General features: G+C 48.8%; 1 protein-coding gene across 2 annotated transcripts in view; it reads left to right on the top strand.

Moving 5' to 3' along the window:
• LOC123766211 (nephrin) overlaps positions 1-27,519 on the top strand; it is a 201,693-nt gene that overhangs the window by 147,167 nt on the left and 27,007 nt on the right. For both annotated transcript variants that reach the window (XM_069301585.1, XM_069301592.1), the window contains exons 3-8: positions 3,792-3,971; positions 5,121-5,273; positions 6,370-6,549; positions 17,903-18,286; positions 19,516-19,635; positions 20,992-21,180. In XM_069301585.1, coding sequence (XP_069157686.1) covers positions 3,792-3,971; positions 5,121-5,273; positions 6,370-6,549; positions 17,903-18,286; positions 19,516-19,635; positions 20,992-21,180 — 1,206 coding nt within the window. The remainder of the gene's footprint in view (positions 1-3,791; positions 3,972-5,120; positions 5,274-6,369; positions 6,550-17,902; positions 18,287-19,515; positions 19,636-20,991; positions 21,181-27,519) is intronic.

Here is a 27,519-nt window from a genome sequence, read left to right as displayed (position 1 = left end):
TCAGCAGATGCAGCGCCTCCCTCCGTCCACGCTCCCGCTCCTCTGCCTCCAAGCTTCGCCCAGCTACTTCCAGGCCATCACCAGTTTCTCCAAGCCTCGCCCAGCTCCTTCCAGCCCATCACCAACCTCTCCAAGCCTCGCCCAGCTCCTCTCAGCCTATCCCCAGCTCCTCCAAGCCTCGCCCAGCTCCTCCCAGCCCATCCCCAGCTCCTCCAAGCCTCGCTCAGCTCCTCCCAGCCCATCCCCAGCTCCTCCAAGCCTCGCCCAGCTTTTCCCAGCCCATCCCCAGCCTCGCGACCACCCCCCTCCCCAGCATATCCCCACCTAGGGGTCAACACATGAGTGATGTTGACCCTCGTCTCGTCCTCTCGCCTAATTCGTCGAATTTGTTTACGAAATCAACCAATTTGTTCAAAAAAGGCCACTTATTAGTGGAGGTGAAAGCATCGTAATATTAACGTTTCCTGTTCATCTTCCTCGATAGGTTAGGTAGGTTGCTTGGGTTCGTACGTTTGTAGGCCAAACTATTTAATTTTTTTTACAAAATTGTTAATAGAACGGGCTGGCCAGAGGTCCATTTAGCATCATTCGTCCCCCCAAACATTAAACGAAAACAATTGAAAATTTTTTGCTCCGAGAAACATGAATTATGATAATAAATCGCAATTTAAGATAAATTTAAATTTAAATTGCATATAGGCTCAACACCGTTGGTTATATAATATAACTGCAACGGTAATTTTTAATTTTTTATTTATTTATTGTTGTGTTTCCTTACTGGAAGCGCAAGGTGAGGAGAGCCTTGTTGACCTCTGGTATATATATCGTCTGTTGACCTTTGGTATATATCGACCTCTGACCTCTGGTATATATCGCCCGCTGACCTCTGCTGACGATAGGCCCCCGGGGGGAAAAATTCAGGGGTCTGTAGGTCAAAGATAAAAATAATCTTCAATTAAAAGATAAAATTTGAATTTTTGTAATTTAATATTATTTATATTTTTGCGTAAGAGTTGTTTTGTTAATTAATTGTGGTCGCAAATCCCTCGTGGTGTGTCCTTGAGAATAATTTTCTCATTAAAAATGAGATATATATATATAGTTATAAAGTATATTATTTCACCCCAAAAATAATTATTTTATTAAAATATTATTAGTCGAGAAGTTTTAATTTATTTTTCAGTTATAAAGCACTGTTTTAGTAAATGGGCCTGCCAGCCTCGTCCGTAATAGGCTTGCCAGTCAAGTTCGTAATAGGCTTGCCAGCCTCGTTCGTAATAGGCTTGCCAGCCTCGTCCGTAATAGGCTTGCGTCCGTAATAGGCTTGCCAGCCTCGTCCGTAATAGGCTTGCCAGCCTCGTCCGTAATAGGCTTGCCAGCCTCGTTCGTAATAGGCTTGCCAGCCTCGTCCGTAATAGGCTTGCCAGCCTCGTCCGTAATAGGCTTGCGTCCGTAATAGGCTTGCCAGTCTCGTCCGTAAAAAATGAGAAGTAGCAGAGATAATATCTCAAGATGACTTGTTGGCCGACTTGTACGTCGGCCAACTTGACAATCACAGTACACGTACGATATTGGTGGTGACTTGGGTGTGTTAAGAGGACGTCATTTGCCAAGAGAACCCGGGTTTATTGGCCAGTTAGAAAGTCCATTTCACGACGTCGTGTATGCACGGCATTCTAATTGGCCAATACGCAGACCACGCTATTGAGGTGAACCCGGCCGGACTCCAGCGCCCAGCTGATGAAGACGTTTTGTGTGAGCTGAAGAATAGGCTGCTTCCCTGGACGACAGAGGCCAGTATTTCAGGCAGCGACCGGCGAGCAACAGGTGCCAGATGATACAGTTATTTCACGTGTTCCCCGCTGGCCCAGAGTCGTGTGTACCGTTGTGGATTTTAGCGAGGCCGCGCTAGAGCCGCTTTTGTTGAGTTTAATTGGACGAATTAGCGTTGGCTTAAGAGTCCTGCCGGGGAAACAATCTAATTCCCGGAGTATAAAAGAATAATGAAATAGGGAGTTTGTCGAGAGCGTCTGGAATAGCTAGGGTTCTGAGAATTTCCTTTTACGCCAGCCTTTACCTGGAAACAAACTACTCGAGTACAAAGACTTCGCTGCCTCTGGTGCTTGGTGAAGCTGTGGACGCAAACTGTGCAGGATTGGGGCTTGCAGGTCCCTGGTAATAAGGGTCGGGGCTGGTGGTGGTGAGAGGTGGGGCAGGTGGAGAGGTTGGAGGAGTGGGCTGGTGGTGGTGAGAGGTTGGAGGAGCGGGCTGGTGGTGGTGAGAGGTGGGGCAGGTGGAGAGGTTGGAGGAGTGGGCTGGTGGTGGTGAGAGGTTGGAGGAGCGCGGGCTGGTGGTGGTGAGAGGGAGGGCAGGTGGAGAGGTTGGAGGAGTGGGCTGGTGGTGGTGAGAGGTTGGAGGAGCGGGCTGGTGGTGGTTGGGCGTTTGGTGATATCACATTACATGCTACAGCAGCGGTGAAGTTCAGTTCTTTATTAATAAATGTATATTTGTCTACATTTACAATTTTTCACATGCAAACTTACAGTAGCTTCACTAGCCTGTGATTTGCTTAAACTGTGAGACGTGTGAAGATCACCACTACACAGGCTACCGCCTCACAAGACACCCTCAAACAACTTAAGGGCCAAGATGACAAAATTCACCCAAGACATTTGGTCTGTCAGGTCTGTGATACCAGCTCGACCTTTCACAGCCCACATAGTCGTGTTCTACTTGGTTTGCCCCAGAACACGACCCGCCTAGTGTGGGAGCTTCAAGTCCCCCAGGCTGGTGCTGGGGGCAGAGCTCCAGCGAGGGAGGAGTGGCCAGGAGGCCCGCGCTGCTCCCCTGGCCAACTGGTGAAGACTGCAGCAGGGGTTGGGGGCTGTTGAACTGTGGCAGTGACTGATGGAGCTAGTAGGTCGCCTGGTGGTGAAAGCTTTAGCGTGTAGGGCTGCTGGTAGTGGATGCTAACAGCTTTCAGGGGGAAAATACTGGGAAGGGCTGGGATTATCCCAGCTCAGTGTGAAGATGATGCTAGGCTACTGCTTGCTGAATACCTCACATATAGACAAAATATTTTCTCTTCGTTTCATCACGTTACTGCGATTGTATGGTGCATTATAGGTTACTTTTAATTATATTAAATAAGCAAGTCAACTCGGGGGGACTAGTATTACTTAATACTTAAGTATTACTTAATACTTAAGTATTACTTAATACTGGGATAATACCTAATGATCTGGGATCATTAAGAAATCCTGTTTAACTTAGCATGGAGAAGGGACGTGAGCTAAGTAGAAGGAGAGTGCGCCGCCCATTATGTGTAGTGGGGGATGGATCACTTTCACGGCCTGTCTCGCCCAGTCCGCTTGGCGTCTCTTGTGCCAGGCTTAATGCTGGAATTTATACTCTGTCTTTTCCGGTATGTTTGAGGCGGTTGTTGTGGGAATGTATTTGGACATTGTATACCTTGGACGGATTTGGCGCAGGCCCGTGGGTAAATTTGTGCCTGGCGGGAATGATTGGCAGGGTGGAGACGCGCGTGGTTCTTCAGGTATGTATCATGGATTAGATAAAGAAGCTGTTGGTGATGTAGCCCACCTTTCCCCGTTCCCGGTCAAGTACAATACAAATTAATTATCCGACAACTGTTATATTGTCGGATACAGCAGCAGCGGCCGTTGTTCCCGCTTGAGGGGCGTTGGTAGAGGCTTGAGGGAGGTTCCCGTTTGAGGGGGCGTTGGTAGAATGTCTCAAGACATAGTCTCCTCCTCCTCCTCCTCCCACAGGGTTCGAGCGCCACGTGCCCGGCTACCCCCGCTACAGGTACCTGGGGGACCCGTCCAGGGGGGAGCACCACCTGATCATCAAGGGGGTCACCCTGGAGGACGACGGAGAGTACCAGTGTCAAGTGGGACCCACCATGACCTCTCTTCCCATCTGGGCCGCCGCTAATGTCACCGTCATGGGTAAGTGGTTCTTGATTGTGGCTTCTAAAGCCCCCCTCTACCCCCTAAGGATAGGTGACAGACTAAGAGTGATCTATCTTGCAATGAATAAGACATTGCCCTTATTAGGCCCCTTATAGCCTTATATCGCATTAGGAGGTTTGACTCTTGCTGTTTGGGGAGACGAACCAACACTTTAACACCATATAGCCGCAAGTATTATCTATCGCATATAGCCTCAAGTATTATCTATCACCACAACAATCATATCGAGAAAAGTTTTACGTAACTAGTATTGTGTGTTAAGAAAAGATCGATACGCAGATATGATCATTTCCTGTACACACCCACAAATAGTATATACATATATACACACATTAAAGCTGTAAAGAATACATAAATACATGCTTTCCAAAATACATGCATATGTGTATAAATACAAAATGCATCTGTACCTTGCCATAACAAGATTGTGAGGGAAGAAAGGCGAGTGGAAAATATACATTTACAAACGTTGTTGGGATATTGCTGGCTGTAGGGCAGATGGCGACGCAATAGAAGGCTCAGATTTGGGCGGTACACTTGAAGATGGCGGCGTAAGAGCCGGGATATCCTCCGAAAATATTTGAATGGCAAGTGAATGTGTGGAGCTCTTGTGTGTGTGTGTGTGTGTGTGTGTGTGTGTGTGTGTGTGTGTGTGTGTGTGTGTGTGTGTGTGTGTGTGTGTGTGCTGAAAGCGGAAATGTAGGCCATTATGTGTGGCTCAAGTCTGGTGGAAGAGGCGAGATGTGGCCCAAGTCTTCCGGTAGGGGCGAGAGATGTGGCCCAAGTCTTCCGGTAGGGGCGAGAGATGTGGCCCAAGTCTTCCGGTAGGGGGCGAGAGATGTGGCCCAAGTCTTCCGGTAGGAGGCGAGAGATGTGGCCCAAGTCTTCCGGTAGGGGGCGAGAGATGTGGCCCAAGTCTTCTGGTGAGATCTTGGTGTTCACGCCGTGTCTTCAGAGAGGAGTGAAGAAGTCAGCTCAAGAGTAAAGCGGCCGACGGTATTTTCTCTGTAATCTCTTCCGCGAGGCTAAGGTACAGGTGGGAATGTGCTGATCACCACACCGTGAGAGGCGCAGGTATTGAGCACGTGGCTCTGGTTAATAATGGCGGGTGTCTTTCTCCTTCAGTATCGCCCGCAAGTATCAGCGTGGAGGGTGTGGGTGACGGAGGCGAGGTGGAGGTGGTGGCGGGCGCCTCGCTCCTGCTGGAGTGTGTAGTGAAGGACGCCAGGCCCGCCCCCACGGTCGCCTGGTACAGGGACGCCATCACTCTATACCAAGGTCAGTAACCCCATCCCCCTCCCCTGCGTCTGTGTCCTGTCATCTGGGTCTGTCTTGTCACCTGTCACGCAGCTGGGTCTGTCCTGTCACCTGTCACTCAGCTGGGTCTGTCCTGTCATCTGTCTCCCAAGTGGGTCTGTCCTGTCACCTACACTCCTGCCTTTCTGGGAACCTTTCACTCCGGATATTAACTTCCTGTCTGGCCTAGCTGTTAACCTCTGAACCGCTCGGGTCATGACCTGTGGCCTGGCTGTTAGCTTCTAAGGTCACGACGCTAGTCGAGGGCTGAGCGAGGCACAACTCTCTCACAACTTTAGACAGCCCATGAGACTCTCGTAAAACAACTTTATGATCTTAATAGCATTATTATGGGCCGTAAACAAGCAAGTACCCCCATTCCGGACGATGGTTGTCAGTAAATATATTTGGTGATGGGGTTCTTAGCCCCTCTGGCTCGCCTTAATACCCACAATCCGGCCCAGAAAGCCTCCATTCATTGTGGCCAGATAATAGACTCCTAGTTCTCTTCGTCTAATTATAGTCTGGTAGTTTTGTCTATTATTTTTCTCCATGAATTAGTTCCAGATTTTTGGGTTTTGTCCTTCCGTTGAAGGGCGTGAAAGCTGTTGAATTCAGGTTTCTGGATCGTGGAGAAGGGTGTGAAGACCTTGTGGGGGGAGTGTGTATGCATGTCTCCTGGAGGTTTCAGACCCCCCACCCCATTCCCCCAGACACATCTTCCCATGAACAAATCCACAAGGCGCGTCTGGGATCCTCTCGGACGTAGGTTCGAACCCTCATCACGGCCCCTTGTGGAATTGTTCACTTGATGCATTACGCTATTGTGATTTCTGTGTGTGACATCTTCCCAGGCTCTACGCTCGCCTCTCCCTCTCAGCGGGAGGGAATGCTGTGGCCAACAGGTCCCCTCCCGCGGGGACATCCTTCCTCTTAGCTCTTGCTGACTGTGTAACATTGGTGTTTCTATTTTGTATCGTTTTGGGTGTCGGTGCGTTTATAACACATAATTATGGACCTTTCATTACATTACGCGATATACTACATGACTGCGTCCTTCCCCCCCCCCCACCATCAGGTATGCACCAGGAGACAGTGGAGGCGTCTAAATACCCACGAAGGTGGAGTGTCCGGAGCCGTCTGTTGCTGCACCCGGAGGCTGAGGACGACGGTCAGCAGTACTCCTGTCGGGCCCTTCATCCGGCGCTCCACCAGTCTCCCACCACCCTCGTCGCCTCCGTCAACCTGGCTGTCTTCCGTAAGTTGCTACGTCGTCTTACAGCTCCTGAGGCTGGGGCAGAAGTCTTGATCGGTACTTTAGGGCGGAGGAAAAATGGTGGGTTGCTTAAGGCTGGAGCAGGAGGAGGTGATTAAAGCGGCGAGTTACTACGCCTATATGTGTCACAGAATATTCCGGGTGTCAATACGAGAGCAGAGAAACACAAGGTGATTAATGTCAAATTAGTTATTTTCACCGAGAATATTAGAGAGAGAACATATGAGACAACGAAGCACAATTTTCGATCGTGTTGTAAGTCTGGACATTCTAAGAGGAAGAGTGTCTCTTAAGTAGAAGACTGTTGACGGTAATGTGCAGGTCTTTCATTCTGTGCTCACGAGTTAATGTTGTGTGGCCATACGTAGCCTACAACACAAGTAAGTAGTAGTAATAGGCATCCATCAGTATCAGGAGACTATGGAGTTGCGCTCTGGTTGTCGGTCTGGAGTGGCCTCACCAGGGCGCAAAGCCAGGGTAGGTTGATTCGGGGGGGGGGGGGGGAAGCTGTTACCCAGGCAGCAGGTCCCCCCCTCTCCACGGCGCTGAAAGTCTCCAGTGGAAAGGCATACGCCAATACGATTGGTTCCATCAACACAACTACCCAAGTGAACACCCACTTCCTGGTTGGGGCACAAGCATGCTGTGCCTGCGGGTGGGTGACACTCCACTCCCCCTAGCACGGCAGACAAGAACAACTGCCACAGTAAAGGGAAGGAATATTTCGGACAATTTTGAACGTTTTTTTTATTATTTTTTATTAGAATAAGCATAATTTATTTATGTATTAAGCTCTTCTGTTTGATTGACTAGCTGGGACCTCATTTGTTTTACTGAAGTGGTTGGGATAGCATGCTCGATTGAACACTGTTTTATAGCCTTAGTTTGTTTTAAGGCATCACGGGGGGTCCGGATACTCGGCATTAGAGGTCGACGTTCATGAAACGTTTAAAACAGAAATTGATGCTCAACTAGAAGTCATTTTCGTCAATAGTGAGAAAGCTGAGCTTCGCCGTCAGCTGACACTGTGAGGAACTGTTACAAGGGCAGCCTTGCACTGCAGCAGTACACCGCTGCTTGCAACAAGTCACTGTTGGCGGCTATCGAGCAAGGTGAAGTAATTCAACGCCATCGTTGCCTTCATAAAGATTGATGAAGATTAAGCCACCCAAGAGGTGGCACGGGCATGAATAGCCCGTAAGTGGTGGCCCTTTTGAGCCATTACCAGTATCAAAAGATGATACTGGAGATCTGTGGAGGCGCAACTGCACCCTGCGCGACGGGAGATGTCTCCCGGACCAAGTGGTGACATCAAGATTGATGATAAAGATAAAGATTAAGCCACCCAAAAGGTGGCACGGGCATGAATAGCCCGTAAGTGGTGGCCCTTTTGAGCCATTACCAGTATCAAGAGCTGATACTGGAGATCTGTGGAGGCGCGACTGCACCCTGTGTGACGGGAGATGTCTCCCTGACATCAAGACGACTAACAAGTGTATGTATGGGTCGGGTGAGGAGGTAGACGGTATGCCAATTCGTACATGTGAATAAAACTGTGTTTCTTAAAAGGCAGTCGGAGCAGCAGTTCTCTCTCTGGGAAAACAATCGTTGAGACAAGTCTCAAAAGACGTGACGAGTCCATCCAAGTGACCAAGTGAGTATGCACTTCACACACACACACACACTTACAGTGTCAGTAACGTTAACACTATACAGCACAGTGACGGGAGCCAATACGGCCGTCAGGAAACTTTGTCGTTGTATAAGGACAGCGAAGCCGAGCGTCACCCCCCCCCCCTTGCAGAGAATATTCCGGTAATATTGCCAGGTATAGTGATGGACTCTTGCTTGGTAGGTCGAGAAGTTTACCGTATAGTCAAGCGGTAAACTCGGGTCTCCTGGGATTACCTGAGGACCTTATGGTGGGAAATGGCGTATATATATACTCCCGCCACACATTATAACTGCTCTTACGGCTAAATATACAAATCTCCTCTTGCTACCACCACTAATTTGGGGGTAGAAATAGCCTAAGCTACTTTATCCCTTTGAGATGTATTTTCTTGTCTCAATAAACGTACTTGAACTAAGTATAATACCTCGATGCTGTCACGGCTGTCATGATGACATTGTCACTGTGAAATGATCCCATCATGTTCACTGTAACGCCCAACTGTTGTCAACACTAATTTCCATCACCCACAGCTGGCAACACTTTGACTATAATCTCTAACTGCTGACAACATTGTAATTATACTCTACCGTTACTAGAACTGTAATTAATATGACAATCCAACTGACAACACTGCAATTGAGCATCCTAGCTACTTTGCAACATTGCACTCCTGCCAACACTCCAATTATAATTTCCCGGTACTGACAACACAGTAATTAGGTCCCCCCTCTGCTGGTAACACTGCAACGGGCTCAGTCGATTCTGCTGCTAAATCCTCGACTATTAATGTTGAGTTTAATTAAGGAACCGCGATGAAGGCGCTCCTCCTCCGTCAGTAATCCTGGGTATTTAGGCTGATCTGCCCATCTGGAGGTACATGTGAAGCCTACCTAGCCCCAGGCTTGGCGAGGAGCCTAGCCCAGGCTTGGTGAGGAGCCTAGCTCAGGCTTGGTGAGGAGCCTAGCCCAGGCCTGGTGAGGAGCCTAGCCCCAGGCTTGGTGAGGAGCCTAGCCCCAGGCTTGGTGAGGAGCCTAGCCCAGGCTTGGTGAGGAGCCTAGCCCAGGGCTTGGTGAGGAGCCTAGCCCAGGCTCGGCCCTCGAGTCTAGCCCAGGCTCGGCCCTCGAGTCTAGCCCAGGCTAGGCCCTCGAGTCTAGCCCAGGCGAGGCGAGGCCCTCTTTAATATGTAATAGTCTGCTGCGATTTGCTAAACTTGTTTACATTTTCACGACATGTTGGAAAGGGTTTACAGATACGTTCTATCAGTGCAATTTAAGACTGTCCTGATTGTCCTTATCTGTTAAAGATTCTAGTGTCGAGTTTCGTTCCGATGTCCAACCACTTGGGCTGGACGGTAGAGCGACGGTCTCGCTTCACGCAGGTCGGCGTTCAATCCCCGACCGTTGAAGTGGTTGGGCACCATTCCTTCCCTCCCCCGTCCCATCCCAAATCCTTATCCTGATCCCTTCCCAGTGCTATATAGTCGTCATGGCTTGGCGCTTTCCCGACAAATCCCTTCCCTTCCGGTGCCAAACATGGGGATTTATACACGCTGAGTAATCCGGCTTGTCTGCACTATGAAGACAATCTTGAGGTTATCTTGAGAGGATTTCGGGGCTTAGCGTCCCCGCGGCCCGGTCCTCGACCAGGCCTCCTTTCTGTCACACACCCCCAGGAAGCAGCCCGTAGCAGGTGTCTAATTCCCAGGTACTTATTTACTTGTAGGTGAACAGAGGCATCAGGGTGAAAGAAACTCTACCCATTTGTTTCCACCTCCACCGGGGATCGAACCCAGAACCTCAGGACTACGAATCCCGAGCGCTGTCCACTCGGCTGTCAGGCCCCTATATACAAGACTACGTAATGTGGTGGATGTGGGGGTCCCTTGATTGTTTCAAGCGTGGGCTAGACATGTATATGAGTGGGATTGGGTGGTTATAAATAGGAGCTGCCTCGTATAGGCCCATAGGCCTTCTGCAGTTACCTTTATTCTAATGTTGCAGACGAGGAGTCACAATAACGTGGCTGAAATATGTTCACCAAACTACACACTAGAAAGTGAAGGGACGACGACGTTTCGGTCCGTCCTGGACCATTCGCAAGTCGATTGTGAGAATGGTCGACACAAATCGACTTGAGAATGGTCCAGGACGGACCGAAACGTCGTCGTCCCTTGCCTTTCTAGTGTGTAGTTTGGTCAACTTATTCCTACGTTCACATGTAAGTCACACATTACTGTAATAAACTCCACCAAGTCACCATTAACCAGCTACAACAAATATATAAACTGGCACAATATTGTTACGGGAACTTCCACGAGTCGTGGAAATTTTGCCCGGCCTTCTGTAACTCTTTCCTGGTTGCGTGAGAGAGTGGAGATGGCGGGGGCGGCGCCACCCGTCCCAAATAAGGTTTATTGGCTATATAGCACAGTGGTGGAGCCGGGCTATGAAATACATCCCGGGTTATTGCCGCTGTGTCTCAACCCGCGGCGCTCCATCATCCTTCTTAAATGGTGTGTTGTCGGCCCCTTTACTACCCTCTTAAAGGAACGTTTCCCTCTCACGTGTAGGTCGCTCTGTTGCTTAAAGGAACGGTCCTCTCCCACTTGTAGGTCGGCTCTGTTGCTTAAAGGAACGTTTCCCTCCCACATGTAGGTCGCTCTGTTGCTTAAAGGAACGGTCCTCTCCCACTTGTAGGTCGGCTCTGTTGCTTAAAGGAACGTTTCCCTCCCACATGTAGGTCGCTCTGTTGCTTAAAGAAACGTTCCTCTCCCACGTGTAAGTCGCTCTGTTGCTTAAAGGAACGGTCCTCTCCCACGTGTAGGTCACTCTGTTGCTTAAAGGAACGTTCCTCTCCCACGTGTAAGTCGCTCTGTTGCTTAAAGGAACGGTCCTCTCCCACGTGTAAGTTGCTCTGTTGCTTAAAGGAACGTTTTCCTCCCACGTTTAGGTCACAGCTCAGGTAAATGCTGTTGATTAGTTTTTGACATTTTATATTAAAATTGATTCTGATATTGATGACCTGTTGGTATATATATATATATATATATATATATATATATATATATATATATTGGTGACGTAGTGATCCGTAGAGTGATAAGATTGCGTCAATTATTTAATTGGCATCAGCTATAGCTGCCAGATGGATGGGTCAACATATCTATGGACACAAGAACAGGGAAACTGCATTGGAGGCTACCCAAAAAATCGCATCTAATGCGTTATGTGCGCTTTTCTCCTATGGGTTATGGGTCCTCCTTCCAGCCAAAGGTTTTACCTCCTTTTCACCGGCCCGAGTTCACCCTGGTAATGCAATTGCTTGATGAAAAATGTAATCTGTCCGTTTACCACCCTGATGCCCTCGGGGGATATCGAAATGTTGCGGATAAACTCCGAAATTTCGTTCCCTTTTGTAGGATCTGCGTGGTCTAGTGGTTGGTGTATCAGTTATGCTCATTGTTATTGTTGTTGTTGTTTAAGATTCGCTAACCTGGAACAAAAAGTTCCAAGCAGCACGGACTATGGCGAGCCCATTTTATGCTCATTTACGTGAACACCTGTGCTTTCTGAGTTCGAGGCGGTTAAGATGCAGGGGTTGGTGCCTGATGTGTGTTTACCTCTCACTTGTGGTTTAGGCAAGTATATATATATATATATATATATATATATATATATATATATATATATATATATATATATATATATATATATATATATGTGTGTGTGTGTGTATGTAATACAATTTATAATGTGTATATGTAAATGTATATGTATATATACATATATTTTGTGTGGACGGGGGGTGGGGGGGTCAGTTTCGCCTGTGGGGTCCCAGACACCACAACTGTGTGGGCACGCCTCACCTTCCTTCCCCCCCCCCCCCCTCCTCCTCCATATGAACCCCATACATAACTTACGGATGATATTCGGACTGACAAATGTGGGGTAAGAACCTTACTCTTTTTTTTCTCGGACAAGAAAAAATGTGACAATTTAAGCGTGTATTACATGAGAGTGTGAGGAGTGCGGAGGCACCGGTCGCTTCACGGTTGGGTTGGCAACTCTGTGGCTCCAGATAAGACTAGGCTTACACCACACTCCGATATTGGCTCCGCTCACAAACTTCTCAAATACCTTTACCTCACGTGACCAAAATTGGATGGGTTCCCTTTGATGAAAAAAGATCCTGTAAACTCAGTTTGTGGATACGGTCGTAACTTGAAATTTTACAGTGGGGAAAAGTTGGGAGATTATATTATGTTAGCTCCGCAGGGAGCGTTTATAGGGCGGGAACCTTACAGTGGCCGCCCATGTCCATTACTGACGGAGATGTCAGTATGGGATGCCGGTGTGTGATCCTGGTGAGGGCAGTAGCACTCCAGGTTGCAATTCTTTTACCTTGTCGTGACACAGTTGACTAAGGCGCAGCTGGGAACATCCCGTGCGTTAAGTCTTCCACACCCTCTGTTGATTAGTTCAGTCTCCCGCAGCCCTCTGTGGGAGACTGAACCTGGCGGTTACGGGTTATTCATTCCCGTGCCACATCTTTGGTAGCCTTCAGGCAAGGGAGACAGGGGAGTGGGTGTACGTGGCGACTTAATCTTCATCAATCAATCAATCGCAGCCCGCTCACCCATAGAGTCTACAGCAGCGTGGGTGATCTGGAATTTAAGTTTTTTGCATTTGTACGCCCCTTTGACGTGTACTCCTGTGCTGATCTACCTGCTACATGCGTGTACTCCCACGCTGGTCTACCTGCTACATGCGTGTACTCCCACGCTGATCTACCTGCTACATGCGTGTACTCCCACGCTGATCTACCTGCTACATGCGTGTACTCCCACGCTGATCTACCTGCTACATGCGTGTACTCCCACGCTGATCTACCTGCTACATGCGTGTACTCCCACGCTGATCTACCTGCTACATGCGTGTACTCCCACGCTGGTCTACCTGCTACATGCGTGTACTCCCACGCTGATCTACCTGCTACATGCGTGTACTCCCACGCTGATCTACCTGCTACATGTGTGTACTCCCACGCTGATCTACCTGCTACATGCGTGTACTCCCACGCTGATCTACCTGCTACATGCGTGTACTCCCACGCTGGTCTACCTGCTACATGCGTGTACATGACCACATAATTGATCGGCAACATATCCAATCCCCATTTCCTGTTGTCAGGCTTTGCCAGAGAGCGTACTGGAGCGGAGTACGTGGAAGGGTGGTGTACAAGGGACCCGTGTGGAGGGTAGAGACGGCGTGAGCACAGTCGGGGAACACTGTGTGTAAACATCAGAGGCCCGCGGCTCGTCTACCTAGGTAACGAAGCCAATACCGAATCAATATTGGGGTAACGAAGATTGACATTTTAACGAGGGCATTTGTATGAAGTGCAGGATTAGTTGGGCTGTGATGGATGTATGGGGGCTTCGGGCCGCTGCCAGCAACAACCTGATATATCAAGGATGTCTCCCAGCCTGACTGCGGGAGTGTAGGAATTCTCGAAACCCCCTTCACAGGTAAACAGTTTCCTTCTATACTTATCGTAAAATTGGATAAAAAGAACCTGTGTATACCTATCGAACGCTATCAGAATAACATGTTGGGGCTCTGAATAATGTCCTTTACCAAACCAAATAAGTTGAGTCGAGAGAGAGAGAGAGAGAGAGAGAGAGAGAGAGAGAGAGAGAGAGAGAGAGAGAGAGAGAGAGAGAGAGAGAGAGAGAGAGAGACTTTAACCTTTACCATTATACAGACGACATTTACTGAAGCATTTACGATTTCAACAAATTAGGTTATAGCCTAACTACCTTGCTGCTAATTTGGGGAGACACCAGCAGCCCTAATGACGTCTGCCCCATGCAGTCTGACGTCATAATACTTGGCACTGGATGCCACCCCTGTGAAGATCCGTGTCTACTTGATATATATATATATATATATATATATATATATATATATATATATATATATATATATATATATATATATTATTAAATATGACCGAAAAAGTAAGATTAATAATTCTAACACGAATTTTCTCAATCTTTCGTACATTACGCTTCACTGTTGGAGGTAAATCAAAAATCACTTCTCCAAAATTCATTTTTATTTTTAGTCTTACGCGACACGGGCGCGTTTCGTAAAACTTATTACATTTTCAAAGACTTCACAAATACACAACTGATTAGAACTTGCGTTTCCCTGATTTTATATCTACATTTGAGTGAGGTGGGAAGGGTGATGTGGCATTACATTTGAGTGAGGTGGGAAGGGTGATGTGGCATTAACACAAGACAGAACACTAGGGGATATTAATAGGGTATTAAAAGTATCAACACAAGACAGAACAGAAACAATGGGTATTGAATAGAAGTGTTTGTAGAAAGCCTATTGGTCCATATTTCTTGATGCTTCTATATTGGAGCGGAGTCTTGAGGTGGGTAGAATATAGTTGTGCAATAATTGGCTGTTGATTGCTGGTGTTGACTTCTTGATGTGTAGTGCCTCGCAAACGTCAAGCCGTCTGCTATCGCTGTATCTATCGATGATTTCTGTGTTGTTTACTAGGATTTCTCTGGCGATGGTTTGGTTATGGGAAGAGATTATATGTTCCTTAATGGAGCCCTGTTGTTTATGCATCGTTAAACGCCTAGAAAGAGAACTTGAAACCGGCCATATACTGCAGGTATGTTGACGACATTTTTACACAGGTACCTGATGTCAGACATCTGCAGGAGCTGAAGGAGGCATTTGAGCAGAGTTCCGTGCTGCGTTTCACTTACGAGACGGAAAAGGATGGGAAGTTGCCTTTTCTAGATGTAACAGTCATGGAAAAGGGCGGAGGTTTCCACACTGCAGTCTACACAAAGGAAACAAACATAGGAATGTGCCTAAATGCCAACAGCGACTGCCCTGACAGGTACAAGAGGAGTGTTGTTAACGCATACGTCGACCGTGCTCTCAGCCACAGCTCAGAATGGAAGCAAGTCGACGAAGAACTCTGTAGGGTAAGGCAGGTCCTAGTCAATAACGGCTTCTCCAATGGTTTCATCGAAGACATCATAAGAAGGAAAGTGAAAAGCCATGCAACCTCCGAAGAGACAACTAACACAACACCTATACCCCCTATTAGACTATTTTACAGGAACTTCTTTTCCACAGCTCATAAAACAGAGGAAAGGGTCCTGAAAGATATTGTTAATAGAAACGTTATCCCTACAGACAAAAATCAGAGGATACAACTGACGATTTACTATAAAACCAGAAAAACGGCCAGCCTACTCATGAGAAACTCTCCAGACACAAAACAGAACGCTTTAAAAGAGACTAACGTCGTCTATGCCTTCAAATGCCCACTTGGGGACTGCAAGCTCCAAAAAACCCAGTATATAGGCAAGACAACAACATCTCTTTCTAGGCGTTTAACGATGCATAAACAACAGGGCTCCATTAAGGAACATATAATCTCTTCCCATAACCAAACCATCGCCAGAGAAATCCTAGTAAACAACACAGAAATCATCGATAGATACAGCGATAGCAGACGGCTTGACGTTTGCGAGGCACTACACATCAAGAAGTCAACACCAGCAATCAACAGCCAATTATTGCACAACTATATTCTACCCACCTCAAGACTCCGCTCCAATATAGAAGCATCAAGAAATATGGACCAATAGGCTTTCTACAAACACTTCTATTCAATACCCATTGTTTCTGTTCTGTCTTGTGTTGATACTTTTAATACCCTATTAATATCCCCTAGTGTTCTGTCTTGTGTTAATGCCACATCACCCTTCCCACCTCACTCAAATGTAATGCCACATCACCCTTCCCACCTCACTCAAATGTAGATATAAAATCAGGGAAACGCAAGTTCTAATCAGTTGTGTATTTGTGAAGTCTTTGAAAATGTAATAAGTTTTACGAAACGCGCCCGTGTCGCGTCAGACTAAAAATAAAAATGAATTTTGGAGAAGTGATTTTTGATTTACCTCCAACAGTGAAGCGTAATGTACGAAAGATTGAGAAAATTCGTGTTAGAATTATTAATCTTACTTTTTCGGTCATATTTAATAATATATGTCTACAGGAAAGACTGCTACCAAAATATACTAATATATATATATATATATTTTGTACGTTATGGTCTTTTGGGTAACATAGTTGGGTTGAGACCAACTAGCAGTTCAGAGGTTCTGTTTTAACATTGTTTTTGCATTTGGAATATATATATTATATGTTCGTTGTAATATAATATATATTATATTATCGCTGTAATATGTATATATATTATATATATATATATATATATATATATATATATATATATATATATATATATATATATATATATATATATATTGGTACGTGAGTCGTGGTGAGCTGTATGTGGGTGGTGGTGAGGTGTACGTGGGTGGTGGTGAGGTGTACGTGGGTGGTGGTGAGCTATACGTGGGTGGTGGTGAGCTGTACGTGGGTGGTGGTGAGCTGTACGTGGTTGGTAGTGAACTATACATGGGTGGCAGTAATGTGAGGTAAGTGGTCAGCTTTAAGACACAGTAGGATGGCACCTTGAACACTTCCGGAAATTACATCTAAGATATTTACGCTGGTAACTTGGAGGGGCCAAAAATAGGCCACGAAAATGGGGGGGGGGGCGGCGACGGGTTAATAGGAAACAAGATTTTGGAATATGTGGGGACCGGGAAAAGTGAAGTTCTGGTGAATGTGAAAATTGAGAAGGATTAAACGTGACAAAATGGGACAAGATACGAACAAATGGCAACAAGATATTTGAAAATTTAGGATGAAAATATGGGGAAAATTGGAGCCAGATTATTAGGAAATTATTGATGAATCACACTTGACTAAGATTTGGCTTGCCAGAGTGTCTCTAAAATGTGTTATAGTGACGAAAGCAACAGTTGTGCTCTTGATGTGTTGGTTACTAGCCAGCAGGTCTGGTCTGGATGGGTCTACAACTTTTGGAGCGGTGCTCAGTGTCAGAGTAGGCCTACTGGTGTTGTGCCATGTGCTCAATGTCAGTGTAGGCCTACTGGTGTTGTGCTATGTGCTCAATGTAGGAGAGTAGGCCTACTGGTGTTGTGCCATGTGCTCAATGTAGGAGAGTAGGCCTACTGGTGTTGTGCTATGTGCTCAATGTAGGAGAGTAGGCCTACTGGTGTTGTGCCATGTGCTCAATGTCAGTGTAGGCCTACTGGTGTTGTGCCATGTGCTCAATGTAAGAGAGTAGGCCTACTGTGTACGAGGTGCATAGTTTTGGAGAGTAGGCCTACTGGCATCGCGAGACATGTACAGTGAAGGCACATAGGTTTCTAGCATTGGGAAGTGCAAGGTGAAAGAGTAGGCCTACTGTAATCGTGAGAGGCACAGTGGAGAGTAGGCCTTGTTTCGCCTCATATTATTACGAAATTCGTTTTTATATAGCATTATAATTAGAGAGAGTACGAGGCCATTAGTGCTTGGTGAAGGTGTTGCCTCTAAGACGCCTCCTGTCACTTGGCACTCGTGCTCTCTGACACCTTGAAGTAATCCCCGATTGATAAAGATTAAGCCACCCAAGAGGTGGCACGGGCATGAATAGCCCGTGAGAAGTAATCCCCCCCTCCCCCTCCCTGCCTTTCAGATCCGCCCGGCCCACCTGCCATCACCGGCTACCAGACAGGGGAGGTGCTGGTGGAGGGGGAGCAGCGCCCCCTGGTCTGCCAGGTGGTTGGCGGGCGCCCCCGCCCTTGGGTCACCTGGTATAGGCATGGTCGCCCCCTCAACCTGGCCCTGACCCACCTGGCGAGGCTGCAGAACCTCACCACCACCACAGCTGCGCCCAGCAGCAGCACCAGCACCACCAGCAGCAGCAGCAGCAGCACCCAGGGGCGGCCTCTCAGGGTGGTGAGAGTGAGACAGCTGGTGACGGCGGCGCGGGCGGAGGACGGTGCTGTGTACGAGTGTAGGGTCTCCAGCGATCTCCTCCCTCAACCCCTCACCACCAATGTTACACTCACTGTACACTGTAAGTTTACGTGTCACTGTAAGTTTACTCGTCACTGTACACTTTATCACAACCTTTCCCTACGCTATTAGATTCCGTCACTGTACACTACGCTGTTGTACATTCATGTTGTTGTTGTTAAAGATTTAGCTACTCAGGACGAAGTGTCCATGTAGCACGGGCTATGGTGAGCCCGTAAATTTGTACAGTCAACACTGTCACAGTCTTCCCTCTCACCGTACACTGTGCTCTGATCGCCCCCCTCACACAGTACATTGTAAGGTTCCTCTCACCGTAGTCCCGTAAACTTACTCCTCCTCTTTTATAAGTTGTTGTAACGTCAGCGCTGAGAGTTCTCTGGTCACGGATTCGAGTCACCTCAAAGCTCCACCTGATTTTCTTACCAAATCTAGTCCTAAAATTATTAAATGTCCTGAAATAGTGGCAGAATTGGGCCCAGAATTCCTCGGCGTGTGTGATGGCAGATCCAAGTGTTACGAACAGCAGTTGCAAACGTTTCAGTAATTATTGCACCTAACTTAACCTAATTTGCAATTTTCGGTATAAAAAAAGCCATATTTCCGATAGGCGTCGTATTTTGACATTTCTACCGTTACAGCAGCAACAGTCATTCCCTCGTACGTTACAGTGATAATGTCAATGATGATTTGTTCATAATGTGGTGGTTGTTTAAGATTCAGCTATTGGGAACAAAAAGTTGCAAGTAGCACGGGCTATGGTGAGCCCGTAGTGGACTTAGCTGGCACAGGAGCGGGGCTGTAACTTGCATAATATGGTACTATTCCCAGTTTATTACCATGGCAAGTGTCAGAGGAAGTGGGGGAGTAGGGAAGAGAGCCTTCCTGCCCTCATATTCTGAGCCTACCTACCCACAAGGAGCTGCTAAGGTAAGGTATTTTGGCTTTGTTTCACACTGTTAGGGAAGTTACCCCCCTTACCCAATGACTTAACCTCTCCAGAATGCGACCTCACGACAAATGCCTCCCTCCCGGTTCCCTAGTGACTGCTGGGAGAACATATACATCGGGTGAAAAGAAACGTGGCAGACGTTTTCAGTCATGCCCGGGGAATCAAACCCGGGACGGATTGTGACCCGTCTGCAAGCTGACCACTGCCATGAACCTGTAGATCTCTCTTCTTCCCTCGTAGGCTTCTCTCCCGCTCCGCCACGCCGCTCACTGTTGACACGCACGATCCAATAACATGAATATACATTTTCCCGTTGACAGACGCCCCGGAGCGCGTGAGTGTGTTGGGCCCAGCTGTGGTGACGACTGACCAGTTGTTCACCCTCACTTGTCTCACCTCACCTGCCAACCCTCCAGCCACCCTCGCCTGGCGCCTTCAAGGTGAGTATAGCGAGCTGTGGCCCACCTGTTGAGAGCGTCACTGGTGAGAGGACAATTACAGTTCCCCCGAGCAGGAGAATGAGAAGCTCCGTAACCAGATACAGGAGAGGTCGAGCGATTGATGGTGAAGGGACGTCTTTAAAGCTTGAGAATAAAAGATATCCCAGAAGGGCTGAAGGCCCAGACGAGGCAGCTGCTGTTTTCATCCACCCACACTCATTCACATGGACCAGTTCGTGATGATATGGGAGTAAACAGCGTGTATATGTCGTCCAGCTGCTGGACTGGGAAACAGCTGCGAGTGGAGTGTCTCGGGGCAGAGTCCTGGGACCTCTCTCGTTTATCTCATTTATAAACGACTTGCACAAAGTATTGAGCGGTAACGTAAAAAAAAAATCTATTGACACTGCAACAGTGCCATAAGTTAATTGAAATGATTTATAAAGTCCCACATAACTCAAGACTTAATAAACAAGTCTTTACTTTGTTTTACTTTACTTTACTTTAATTGTCTCAGGCAAGTTTACGTCTGATAGTATACAACACCTGATAGTATACAACACCTGATAGTATACAACACCTGATAGTATACAACACCTGATAGTATACAACACCTGATAGTATACAACACACACACACAAATAAGCTATGAGCTGTGAGGAGAGACTTCGGGAATTAAACCTCACGTCACTGGGAGGCAGAAGAGTTAGAGGGGACATGATCATCACATACAAGATTCTCAGAGGAATGGATAAGGTAGATAATGACAGACTATTTAACACAAGGGGCACACGCACTAGGGGACACAGGTGGAAATTGAGTGCCCAAATGAGCCATAGAGACGTTAGAAAGAACATTTTCAGTGTCAGAGTAGTAGACAAATGGAATGCATTAGGAAGTGATGTGGTGGAGGCTGACTCCATACAGTTTCAAGTGTAGATATGATAGAGCCCAGTAGGCTCAGGAACCTGAACATTAGTTGATTGACAGTTGAGAGGCGGGACCAAAGAGCCAGAGCTCAACCCCCGCAATCACAATTAAGTGAGATTAGGTGAGTACACGTATGTGAATGTGTGGTGCTGGATAATAAATAGGAGCGACCTCACGTGGGCCAATTCAGCAGTTTCTTTAATATTTTCTTGTAATGAGGTTTGTGATTGCGTGACCCCACCCAGCTCCAGGGTGTAGCTGAGTGGGGTCCGTGGGGGGTTACTGGGGGTCCGTGGGGGGGTCACAGGGGGTCCGTGGGGGGGGGTCACTGGGGTCTGTGGGGGGTCACTGGGGTCCGTGGAACAGTCAGAGGCTTCACGGCAAGTGTGTATTTTTCTTATTCCATGTTTCCTTCCCGCCCCAAAGGTTCAGATGTGGCGCCCTCGGGCAAGGGCGTGGTGAGTGAGGATCCTGACGGAGGGTGGGTGACGTCCTCCCGCCTCACCCACCACCTGCCCACTACCCACCAGGTCAGCCAGGCTACAGCTGAGTGTTGGGCGACCCACCCTGTCACCCACCACCCCCTCAACCACACCCACCTCATCACCGTCATCAGTAAGTTATTATCACCGTCCGCACGGCCGGCAGAGAGCCATCACTGGTGTGGGAGTTGCACAAAGGGCGGTTTTCCTCTCCCCACGTGTAGAAGATGGCGGTCTTCACACTGTAGGACTAAATGTTATCTTGAAATTTTAATTTAGTTTTTATTTATTTATATATTTATTTATATATGCAAGAGTTGTTACATTCTTGTACAGCCACCAGTACGCGTAGCGTTTCGGGCAGGTCCTTAATCCTATGGTCCCTGGAATACGACCGCCGCGAAGAATCGTTGTTACAACCAAGTACCCATTTTACTGTTGAGTTAAACAGAGGCTACAGTTAAGGATTTGCGCCCAGTAAATCCTCCCCGGCCAGGATACGAACCCAGGACAAAGCGCTTGCGAAACACCAGGGGGAGCGTTTTAACCACTACACCACGGGGACTGCGTGATATCGGGGCTTAGCGTCCCCACGGCCCGGTCCTCGATCAGGCCTCCTTTTTGTTACACACCCACAGGAAGCAGCCCGTAGCAGTTGTCTAACTCCCAGGTACCTAGTTACTGTTAGGTAACAGGGGGCATCAGAGTGAAAGAAACTCTGCCCATTTGTTTCCGCCTCCGCCGGGAATCGAACCCGAAACCTTAGGACTACGAAACCCGAGCGCTGTCCGCTCAGCTGTCAGGCCCCGACATTATCACCTCAGTAAGAATGGGTCTGAGAAGTACCTATAACTGATACTTTTCGCTTTGATGTCCAAAGAGCTTGGAAAGGATGAGGGAGGAAGAAGGATGGGGCGATGAAATTCTTGGAAGAGGATTTGGATGTGGAGAGAGGAGGCTTGAAAGTTCGGTGGCCCGTCCACCTTGGATTGGAGATGTTTTTTCAGTCAAAGCCTGTAGCTTAAGTTCTTCTTGGGCGGCAGGAGGCTAGTGGTGGGGCAGGGTGATGTCGTCCTGGTTCACTTGAGGTGGTCTGTCTGGCTTGGAGGAGGCGTCTTCCTTATTGAGGCGGTGAGAGGTAAGTTCACTGTTGCTTGGTGGTGTCTTGGCCAGGAGGTATTCGCATGTACTTCCCAAATGATAGCGGTGGTATTGGTGTTCCTGTCGGGTCTTCATCTTCTTCCAGGAAGGTCACTTGTCCCCTCTTGAAGTCGAATTTAGGGTCGATGTATTCACTCTCCAGAGCGCAGAGGTCTACATAATGTTCCACGGTCTCGTGGTGGACAAACACAGGGTAAGGAATGCAGGTCCTGAGCTGGTTGATGATCCTGTTGCATTCTAAGGCAATGACCATTCTTGTGCTTCGATTGCCGTTGAAAGTGCCACCGTGATTGAGGTAAAGTCCATAGCAGGGCACTTTCTTGCTTGATTTGCTTGGGTTTAGGTCGAAGTCTGGGGCCTCATATGTGAAGGTCTCAGCCGAGGCTTCTAGGAACTCTGGTGCTGGTTCTGGTTCTGAATCTGATTCTGATTCCACTTGCTGACTTTTTGCTCTCCTTTTCTTCCGTCTCCGGCTGGTGGGGGCAGGTGATGAGGTTGACTGGTCTGCTGTGGAGGTAGTCTGGGTGGATGCTGTTGCCTGGGTGACTTGTGCTGGGTTCGACTCCGGTGGTGGTGGTTGCGGTATGACTGCGGTTACTGTTGGTGTTGGAATTTCGTCTGTTTGGGTTGAAGCAGCGTTGTGATGTTGAAATAGGTCTGCTGGTATCAACATTGTAGGCAGGTTGTTCTGGGCGAGCAGCCTGTTCAGTACTCTCACGTATTTTGCGTTGTCTGTTCCCGCCTCTCTCTCAGCTACACTGATCAGGCATGGGATGAGAGTGGCGTTGGTCGAGGCTGCTGATTGGTTGACAGTCAAGTTGGTTGGCTGAGCTGCAGTCGCCTGTGTCCTGGGTCCCCATTGGGGGGTGGTCTGGCCTGGTGTGGACGTCTGTGTAGCAGGAGCAGAAGCGTTGGGAAGCACTGGAAACGATGTAGCTTGGATATTGAAGCTCGCCGCCTGATTGGTTGTTGGGTTGGCAGTTACTGTTTTATTTATTTCATCTAGTCGTACTTGGCAGTCCATGGAGACGGCGATGTGAGCTCCTCCACAATTGAGGCACAGTTTGGTGGTTGACCGGCAGGTTTTGAAGTGATGATCCTGGGTACAAATGCTGCATTTAACCTCTGCTTGTTGGCAGTTCTTGGTATCATGATCGTACTTGTAGCACTTAAAGCACTGGCGAATGTTGTAGTAACGTTCCTTCTTTATAGTGTCAGGTGTGATGGAAATATCCAGACATCTAAATCCATTTTCCACCACCACTTACTACTTACACCGGACTTACTTACCTTACCACTTACACCACTTAACCACTTACACCGGACCCCAATTACTAAGGAAAATCGTCGACATCACGAATGCAGCCCCGTTGGACATCCGTGACGATGCTGACGGCGCTGTACTTCTTTATTCAAGCGAGCAAGCTCTGGAGCAACTGTTTGCACCAGAACACCAGGACGCCCTACGAAACTCCAACCTGATCATCACTCCTAACCGTCGCTACTTGGCTGAACGAACCATCTTCGTCAGCCACACGAGTGTCTACATCGCCACCCAGGACCCTGGTACCATACTTGATAGTATCAACACCAGAAACCCGGCTCTGACTGCTGCTACAGTCAAGGTCATAACTGATACTCAACCTGTAGAACGACTCTGGTTCCTAGCTAGATCACTCTTGAAACCCGCCAACATTATGTGGACATAAAGAACCTTTGACAAGCCGCTGGCTTCCTGTCTCCACGGAGGTCACTAAAGAAAGATGGTGGCCCTCGGGTACATGCGGGTAAATTAACGTGAAAGACCTCCATGTTATACCGTGGGGAGCGAGGAGCGGGCCCCCGACGCAGCACCGCCGGCGGGTATCGACTCCTGAAGCCGTCAACAGCTGGCGGACTATAGAGGCTCACACGGAGGATCCAACCCGCCAGGTGTTGTGTTGACACGCTCACCCCCCATGTATCTCGGCCCCTCTCCCCCCCCCCCCCTCCCCTGCACACACACACGCCTCCTGACCATGGGGGGCAGGGGGGGTTCATGATGTTCAGTGGGTGTGACATTATACTTCCAGGGCTGTGTAGGTGGCAGGAGCGTCTTCCAGGGCTGGGTAGGTGGCAGGAGCATCTTCCAGGGCTGTGTAGGTGGCAGGAGCGTCTTCCAGGGCTGGGTAGGTGGCAGGAGCATCTTCCAGGGCTGTGTAGGTGGCAGGAGCATCTTCCAGGGCTGGGTAGGTGGCAGGAGCATCTTCCAGGGCTGTGTAGGTGGCAGGAGCATCTTCCAGGGCTGGGTAGGTGGCAGGAGCATCTTCCAGGGCTGTGTAGGTGGCAGGAGCATCTTCCAGGGCTGTGTAGGTGGCAGGAGCATCTTCCAGGGCTGGGTAGGTGGCAGGAGCATCTTCCAGGGCTGTGTAGGTGGCAGGAGCGTCTTCCAGGGCTGGGTAGGTGGCAGGAGCATCTTCCAGGGCTGTGTAGGTGGCAGGAGCGTCTTCCAGGGTTGTGTAGGTGGCAGGAGCGACTTCCAGGGTTGTGTAGGTGGCAGGAGCGTCTTCCAGGGCTGTGTAGGTGGCAGGAGCGTCTTCCAGGGCTGTGTAAGTGGCAGGAGCATCTTCCAGGGCTGGGTAGGTGGCAGGAGCGATTTCCAGGGTTGTGTAGGTGGCAGGAGCGTCTTCCAGGTCTGTGTAGGTGGCAGGAGCGTCTTCCAGGTCTGTGTAGGTGGCAGGAGCGACTTCCAGGGTTGTGTAGGTGGCAGGAGCATCTTCCAGGGCTGGGTAGGTGGCAGGAGCGTCTTCCAGGTCTGTGTAGGTGGCAGGAGCGTCTTCCAGGTCTGTGTAGGTGGCAGGAGCGTCTTCCAGGTCTGTGTAGGTGGCAGGAGCGTCTTCCAGGGTTGTGTAGGTGGCAGGAGCATCTTCCAGGGCTGGGTAGGTGGCAGGAGCATCTTCCAGGGCTGTGTAGGTGGCAGGAGCATCTTCCAGGGCTGTGTAGGTGGCAGGAACGACTTCCAGGGTTGTGTAGGTGGCAGGAGCGTCTTCCAGGTCTGTGTAGGTGGCAGGAGCGTCTTCCAGGTCTGTGTAGGTGGCAGGAGCGTCTTCCAGGTCTGTGTAGGTGGCAGGAGCGTCTTCCAGGTCTGTGTAGGTGGCAGGAGCGTCTTCCAGGGTTGTGTAGGTGGCAGGAGCGTCTTCCAGGTCTGTGTAGGTGGCAGGAGCGTCTTCCAGGTCTGTGTAGGTGGCAGGAGCGTCTTCCAGGTCTGTGTAGGTGGCAGGAGCGTCTTCCAGGTCTGTGTAGGTGGCAGGAGCGTCTTCCAGGTCTGTGTAGGTGGCAGGAGCGTCTTCCAAGGCTGTGAAGGTGAAAGGAGCGACTAACCATTCCTCTGGCTCTGGAACATGTCACCAGGTCATGCAGCACTACCCGAAGAGTTTCTTCAATCACAACTGACATCTGTCGGCTGAGCCTGCTGCCTTCCTGCCTGTGAAATATTAATGAGGATAACACCAGAGGTTCCAGGATTCCACTTCCATTAATTATTCAAAAGTCTCGGTGCAAGCCAGGAACACAACGTTAAATATTATCGCTGCTCGCGGTCTCTCTCAGTCCAGCACGGAATCCTCGATATATAGTTATGATGGCTTGGAGTTTTCTCCTGATCTTACCTTACAAGATACTCTTGCTTTGTGTTACACGCGATAGCTGGGTTGGTGTTCAACATGTGGGGCTCGGCTCCCCCTTTACGTCAACCTGTGGGGCTCGCCCCTTCCCCACCCTGTACGTCAACACGTGGGGGTCGCCCCCCACCCTGTACGTCAATACGTGGGGGTCGCCCCCCACCCTGTACGTCAATACGTGGGGGTCGCCCCCACCCTGTACGTCAACACGTGGGGGTCGTCCCCCACCCTGTACGTCAACACGTGGGGGTCGCCCCCCACCCTGTACGTCAACATGTGGGGGTCGCCCCCCACCCTGTACGTCAACATGTGAGGCTCGCCCTGTACATGGAGGTCGGCGCGCGACACCTAACCTAACCAAACTTGCACCAACTTCGTGTTTTGTTCTGGATTTTTCAGCGTTTTATGATTTTTTTTCCCGAGCCGCTGAGAGTTGTTTTTTCTGGCGCCGGCTACGACACTGGCGCCGGCTACGACACTGGCGATATTAAGCCACACTCACTTGCCCCTAGTGGTGCAGTGTTGTCAGTGGCCATCCTTATGTGGGTGCAGGGCAGGGAGAGCACCTTATGAGGTGCTTCTTGACGCAGATTTTGACATGCATTAGGACGCAGCTTGTGACCCACATTTGGACGCAACTTGTGACCCACATTTGGACGCAGCTTGTGACGCCCATCTGGACGAATTGTGAAGTAGCTTAAGATACCCAACTTCAACTAGACTTCATTTTAAGAAAAGGTACAAAAAATGAGAGTGCTTCTTATGGTGTTTTAACCTCTGACTACCAGAGCCAAGCCACCGGCCGCTTCTCCTCCCAAGAGGCCGTGTTTGGCTTGCCATGTTTGCGAAGTGATTTTTTTTCCTCGGGTGAGTAATCACTTCAAGTTTGAGGCATTATGTCACCTGATATGTGTGTGTGTGTGTGTGTGTGTGTGTGTGTGTGTGTGTGTGTGTGTGTGTGTGTGTGTGTGTGTGTGTGTGTGTGTGTGTGTGTGTGAGAGAGAGAACTTCTTATTTGATTACCGAAGGGATTAATGAATATTTGAATTCCCCTCTCTGGTAATCTTATAATAGAGAGCCGTATTTTCAAACAACATAATGGGTTATATATATATGTAGGCAGACACCAGCCTGGGGTAGTGGTGGAGTGACCCACCACCACCCCGCACAGGCCCAACCAGACCCCATTTCTCTCACAAACCAACTTACCTCAACCCCGCTCACTAACCCCAACCTTATCTCCCACACTAACCCCAACCCTACCCCACCCAACAACACCATTCCTGCCTCATCACCTATACCTCCTAACGCCTCCCAGTCAACCAGCCCTTCCGCCTCTCAGGCGACCCTCCCTTCCCCCCACCCTACCACTTCCCCTCCCCACTCACCAGTCAACACCTCACTGGGTCCAGATAAAACAATGCCGCCCGATATGGAAGCAATGATTACCCACATTATAAAAAATCACCCACTCATGCAAGAACTAATAAGCAAGCAAAATAAACTTGAGAATACCCTATGTACAATCCAGAAGACCCAGGAGGCCATACTTCACATTCTGCAGGGCCTGAAGTTGCCTCAGGCGAGTTCAGCAGGTTGCAACTTGGTGCATGGGGATGCAACACGAGCCACGGCACATAACAGCAAACTCA

The sequence above is a fragment of the Procambarus clarkii genome, chromosome 5, assembly GCF_040958095.1.
Source record: "Procambarus clarkii isolate CNS0578487 chromosome 5, FALCON_Pclarkii_2.0, whole genome shotgun sequence".
In the NCBI taxonomy this organism is placed as follows: Eukaryota; Metazoa; Arthropoda; class Malacostraca; order Decapoda; family Cambaridae; genus Procambarus; species Procambarus clarkii.
The sequence above is the reverse complement of the archived record's forward strand: the minus strand, read 5'-3'. Positions and strand labels throughout refer to the sequence as shown.